The 6,642-nt window shown below is 37.3% G+C and overlaps 1 protein-coding gene across 5 annotated transcripts in view; it reads left to right on the forward strand.

The window, feature by feature from the left end:
* CMTR2 (cap methyltransferase 2) overlaps window positions 1-6,010 on the forward strand; it is a 107,389-nt gene extending 101,379 nt beyond the window's left edge. For all 5 annotated transcript variants that reach the window (XM_074285929.1, XM_074285928.1, XM_074285931.1 and 2 more), the window contains one exon: window positions 223-6,010. In XM_074285929.1, coding sequence (XP_074142030.1) covers window positions 242-2,536 — 2,295 coding nt within the window. In that variant the 5' untranslated portion in view covers window positions 223-241 and the 3' untranslated portion in view covers window positions 2,537-6,010. The remainder of the gene's footprint in view (window positions 1-222) is intronic.
* The last annotated feature ends 632 nt before the right edge of the window (window positions 6,011-6,642 follow it).

Below are 6,642 nucleotides of genomic sequence, written 5' to 3' on the forward strand. Positions count from 1 at the left end.
GCTCCAAAGGTGTGTGATTTTATTGTAGTGACAAGTGTGATTTCCCCACGTTTGCATGCAGGGTTCATATTTATTCCCTGGGGAGGCAGACCTTTGAACCGAGCCTTTTGCCCTTTGCCCTTGGGAGTGATGGGCAGGCAGCTTTGGATGAGCAAGTTGGGTCCCTGGAGCTGGGGAGACGATGCTTGTTTAACCGTGTGCTTTTGTTTTAAATTTTCATAGGTTTTAATCTAATTTGAAAATGAGTAAGTGGAAGAAGACTTCAGGTGATCAGGCGGGAGGCCTTGAAAAATTCAGTCCTGATGTTCTTGCTGATGTCTCTGAACTCTTTGCCAAAAAGTTTTCCTACGGTAAACCGCCCAGTAACGCGTGGCAGCTGCCAGATTCCAGTGACGTTTTCACCTGTGATCACATGGAATTCAATTCCCTTCTTGTTTTGAAGAATTCCATGAATGAAGTCAAGAACCTGCTGAGTGACAAAAACCTAGACGACTGGCATCAGCACACTTCGTTCACCAACAAAGCCGGGAAGATCGTTCCTCACGTGAAGAAGATCGTCAACGCGGAGCTCTGTACTCAGGCGTGGTGCAAGTTCCACGAGGTGTTGTGCAGCTTCCCACTCATCCCACAAGAAGCTTTTCAGAACGGAGAGCTAAACTCGGTCCACCTCTGCGAAGCTCCTGGCGCCTTTATAGCCAGTCTCAACCACTACTTAAGATCTCATAACATACCCTGCGATTGGAACTGGGTAGCTAACACCCTGAATCCTTACCATGAAGCAAACGACAACCTTATGATGATTATGGATGACCGACTTATTGCGAATACCTTGCCATGGTGGTACTTTGGTCCAGATAACACTGGCGATATCATGACCCTGAAGCATCTGACGGGGCTTCAGCATTTCATAAGCAACATGTCTCCTGTTCACTTGGTCACTGCAGATGGGAGTTTTGATTGTCAAGGAAATCCAGGTGAACAAGAAGCTTTGGTCTCCCCTCTGCATTACTGTGAAGTAGTCACTGCGCTGATGACTCTTAGTAGTGGTGGCTCTTTTGTTTTGAAGATGTTTACCCTATTTGAACATTGTTCTATCAACCTGATGTACCTGTTAAATTGTTCCTTTGAGGAGATCCATGTTTTCAAACCTGCTACTAGCAAAGCTGGGAACTCAGAAGTCTATGTGGTTTGTCTTTGTTATCTGGGGAGAGAGGCCATCCATCCTGTGTTGACTAAAATGATGCATCATTTTGGAACTGAAATTATCAATAAAGCTCTTTTCCCCCAACATACAATTCCAGAATCTTTTCTCAAAAGACATGAAGAATGCTGTGTCTTCTTTCACAAGTATCAGTTGGAGACTATTTCTGAAAATATTCGTCTGTTTGAATGCATAAGTGAAGTGGAACAAGCCAAGCTGAATAATTTAAGGGACTGTGCTGTGGAGCACTACATGCAAAAGTTCCAAATGAAGCGCCTTCCCAAAAGTAATTGGCTAGTAAAGAAATCCAATATTGGGTGTAGTATGAATTCTAAATGGTTTGGACAAAGAAACAGATATTTTAAAACCTATAATGAAAGAAAGATGCTAGAAGCGCTTTCATGGGAAGAGAAGATGGCCAATGGCTACTTCAATCATTGGACTGAAGAGCATGCTATAAGTAACACTGGGAAAAATACCGTTTTGGAAAGTGTTTGCTCTAACCTTGAATATCACTTGTGGTATGTCTTAGAGGGAATGAAATTACCAAAGGTAAAGTGTTCTCCTTTTTGTGATGGGGAGATTTTAAAGACTCTAAATGAAGCCATTGAAAAGTCTGGGGTGGGTGCCCTGAACTTGGGTTCCACAATTAGACAAAAGCCACAGCATTGCTACTCTTGCCACGTACTTTCTGAAGAGTTGATTTTCTTTGAGTTGTTGAGTCTTACCAAGTGCTCTCAGGAGGAGCCAGCCGAGGGACTGAGCGACAAAATCAAGTGTCTGCTGGTGGGTTTGCCGCCTCCCGATAACAACACCTGTCAGGCTGTGGAAGTGAGCCTTTTGGAGTCTGCCGACCTCATGAATTTCCGTTGTTCGTTGCTTCATGATGGAGAGCCCGGCTATCAACAGGTATTTCTGGACTGCTTTCTGCGCTGCCTGCCTCGACTTCAGCCAGGGGACTCCTTGATCTTGCCTGTGCTGTCCTGTTTTACCCGGTTCATGGCTGGCATGGTCTTTGTCCTGCATAGCTGCTTCAGGTTCGTCACATTTTCTTGTCCGACTTCCTCCGAGCCCCTGAGCACTTGTGCAGTCCTTCTGTGTGTTGGCTATCGGGACCTCCCAACGCCTGTCCTCCAGTACTTGCAGAATCTGAAGGAACTGATGAGCACGTTGCTTGGCTCTGATGCTTCCCATCAGGTTTTGCAGTTTGTGCCAATGGAAGTTGTCCTTAATGGAATGCTGCTAGAATTTTTATGGGATTTAAACACTACCATTGCAAAAAGGCAGTTGCATTTGATCATTCAAGGAGAACAACAGCAGAAGTCCATACTGTAAAAGTGCAGGCAGTGCTTTTTACCTTGGCTGTGTCCTTAGATTTCAAAATTCCATTTTGATTTATTTTAAAACCTCAGGGATTTCAGTTTGAGGACAGCCAGGTCTCCTTCAGTCTCTTCGGTTTCACACAGCTTCTCATTTTCTGTAACTTTAAGGTATACATCCATAAGCTGAGGGTTCTTCCAGCTTTTGGAAAGTTGATATGATGTTCAGCTGCTAGATTTGGAATGTGTGGGGGAGAGGGTGGGGAGGTGTGTGTGTCTGTGTGTGTGTCTGTTTGGAAGGGTAATTATAAGGGCTATACCTGTGTGAAGTCATCTAGATGAGCTGATTTCTTACTCATAGTAGGCAAGATATAGTAACCTTGTAGCAAGGTCCTATTGTTGGTGAGAGGAGATTAATCCATCTAAACAACTCTTTATTTCACCATTTCAGCTTTGGTTTTCAGAGTACCCATAACTTTAGGCAATAGTCATCTTGCTCCATTATTCACATATCTGTAGTTGTAAAGCCATTTCTGAGATGGATATTTGTGTATATTCTGGCCAAAACTACTGAACCAAAATGATATTAAGGAACATTTGAACCAGCAATCATGGTTGAAATTCAAAGGAAAAGATATTCAGCATGCCTTATGGACATCTCTGTATTAAAGACTTTAGTTGGCAGTAATGTAATGAGTATGAGAAATGACTTCACAACCAATTCAAGATTTTTTTTTTAGTGTATATATCTATATATCTATATACTTATATATATCTATATATATTTATATATATAGATATATATATATAGATATCTATGTTTAGGTACATAAATCTTCATATTGGGAACTTGGAATTAGCATAAGGGGGAGGAGGTTGAAGTATTGTGGGAAGGAATGATGGTTCCAATAGTAGTAATATTTGCTATTTTGACTTTCAGTAGAAAACAACCTCATAAAAAGGTCATTTATGTAAGAGTCAACTAAACAAACTAGCACTGGGGGAGAGCGTGTATGGTAAGGGAAGGCTTTACTTACTTTTTTTTTTTTTTTTTTTTTTTTTTGCTTTCTCTCACACTTAAATGTTAGGGATAATAGGATTTCTGATTGGAAATATTGGACAGGTCAACACTAGTTAATAATTATGTGATCCCGTGGATCAACAAATTGGAGAATATCATTTTGGCATGTTCATTTAAGACATTATTTGGCCATATTAAAAATAGATGCATGCTCTTTCTCTGATGGCTGAAGTAATTTGATAAATATTATTCTGCAAATTTTTCATGTTCTTGGCTTGCTATTTTGAGCTCCATTACAGGTTTATGAATAAGTCACTTGCAGCGAGAAATTTTATTTTCATTTATTTAAGAATAGAAGAGAAAGTTTGAAAAATGTGACTCATGCAGACATTTTCCCTTTAAGCAAAGCTTTGGGGTGGTTTAACAGTGTTCTTTCATTTACTGTGTCCTAATTTGTATTCATTAAAATTTAGGTTCTAAGATTATAATTTGCATGGAAGGACATGCTCAGGGAAAGCGTTCTTAAGGGGAACAAAAAAATGGATTTATGTTGGTGTTCAGGATGTTACATCACTGCTTGTCTGGTAGCGGGAGTTAGGTTTGTAGAGGAAATTAATATCTTGATTAATTACTGATCATTTTGTGGAAGGATTTTTTTCTAACTGTAAAATAGAGGAACCTAATAGATAATTCATTAACAAGAGAATTAGAAATTGTTGGAAAATTATTTTGTCAGGCAGCTCTGTGAGTGTGTATATGTGTATTTGCTAGTTTGTTTTTTTTTGCTGTTGCCACTTTAACAAATTCTGCTGTTATTGATCAGTGTATGCTTTTAAAAAAACTTTTGATTGGCACGATTAGCATGAAGCATGTCATATTGGATGAAAAGATGGCCTTGAGACCAGGAAGACCTGGGGCTGACATCTGTATGACCCTAACTGGATCTCTTAATTGGTCAGTACTCTGGGCAGCTCTCTAGGAAGACAGGGGTCAAGCCAAATCTGGTTCACCAGTAAGAATGGTTTGTATGTTCTTAAATACAGTAAAATTTTATTTAAAAATGTAAAAAAACATTCTTAGCCCCTGGCTGTACAAAGACAGATGGGCTGGACAACCTGGGCAGTAGTTTGCTCATCCCCACCGTAAGAATATAGGTTGCAGGTAAGGTGCTAATCTGCATTGGTAGAAGGAGTTTCTTTATTTGGGTATTACCTGTGTCCTTGAAAGCTCAGGCCTAGTTAGTCCCTGTCCTGTCTCCTGAACAGTATGTGGTTTAATTCTAGTTCTAATTCTAAAACTGAATTCCAATATTCTTGATACTTAAGGAATTTCAAGGAAGCTTTTAAGAGCTTAGCTTTTGAATAACTAGGAGTGGATCTTTTATTTCCTTCTTAAGGCACTTTTCATCTAATTTATAGCATTTAAATTCAGTCTATAGGTGAGACCCTAAAGTTAAATGAATTAGATGCAGATTTAACTTCCAACAGTAATTGGAAGTGATTTCAGTTGGAGGAAAAAGGATATCCTTCTATATGAGAAGAGGAAGAAAGTTAAGAAATCAGGTATGTGGTCTATGGTGGATCAAAGAGTTGTGACAAGTTAGATAATGTCTATGAAGTGCTTTGCAAATCTTAAAGGGCTGTGTAAATATTACCTATTACATTTTATGTAGATTGAGTTTTTAAATTATCTTTAGTGTGTTTTTTGAGGAGCAATTAGCAGACATAAAACTCCACATATTTACTTTAGTTCCTCAGTAAATTCAAATTGAAAAGGAGCTGTTTTGTAAATTTTGTTTCTCCAGTACATATTTATATTAGAGTATGCTACTCCTAAGGGGGGAAAATAATTGTGGAACTTGTTAGGTTTTTTCATGAGTTGTAATAATACTTAGATGATTTAAGTGGTATTAAATGTTTTTTCTCAAGTAAAAATCAGGAAATTACAATTTGTTGTGTGTGATAATTGTTCTTATATTTGGAGTATGTATGTTATTCTAGTTGAAGTATGTATATATTATTCTAGTTTTTTTATTGTAAATCTTGATATATAAAGAAAACTACTGAATGAGAAAAGCAAAGAAAATGTATTTATTGCTGTTATTCATTTTTGATAAGTATACAGAATTAAAAATTGTTTAAATCATCTCTTTTAATATAATTAATTGAAGAATATTTGTATTGGTTCTGATACATTAAACATATGGGAAATGAATTTTTGGCTCATATTTTAAGAAATGAAAATAATTTATAATTATAATCTGAATCAGATCTGTTTTTTTCTGGGTATTCCCCTTTTCAGTTTTCAGTACAATATGCACGTTTAAGTGCTCTGTTGGTTGATATAAAAAGGACAACACTGAATTTATTTACATTTTTTCCTTGTAATTTTTCATGTGTACTCTATTGAAATGGTATTTTTAATGAAAAATTATTATCTTTGTAAATAAACAATCTTAAATTTGCTGAAGCTTCTGGTTCTTTTTTACATTAATATTTATTTGTTATAAAACAAATCATTTTGAGAATATAACAAAAAATATGTTTGCTGTCTGCATTTGAGGATTTCCTTCCATTCACTTCTCAATTAGTCCAGGATTGAAACCTACTTTTGCATACAAAACTTACTGAGAAAAATAAAAAGTAACAAAAAAATTACTAGTGGGTTTTTTCGAGTATGTAAACTTGCTTCAAATGTTAAGGTTATAAAACAACCTTTTTTGTACTTCACCTAAATACTTGTGATTGAATCACAGAATTTTAGAATTAGAATTAGTGGCATTTAGATGATAATCTGAAAGGAATTCCCTTTATAATGCATCTGGCAGATGTTCATCCAGCTTCCAGTGCAATTCACTGCACTTTTGGACAGTCCCTGACTAGGAAATTTTTTTTTCTGATACCAGCCTAAATTTTGCTCTTTGCAATTTCTTTGCTTCCCATTTCTGCCTTCTGATGTCAAACAAAACAGACCTCGTCTCATCCCTCTTCAACACAACAACCCTTTATATAAAGAGTACAGTTACTATGTATATGTCTTTACCTTGCCCTCATTTCTCTCCTTACCCTCACATACTCCTCCTTTTCCCCCCAGCAGTTTTT

Source organism: Sminthopsis crassicaudata, chromosome 2 (assembly GCF_048593235.1).
Source record: "Sminthopsis crassicaudata isolate SCR6 chromosome 2, ASM4859323v1, whole genome shotgun sequence".
In the NCBI taxonomy this organism is placed as follows: Eukaryota; Metazoa; Chordata; class Mammalia; order Dasyuromorphia; family Dasyuridae; genus Sminthopsis; species Sminthopsis crassicaudata.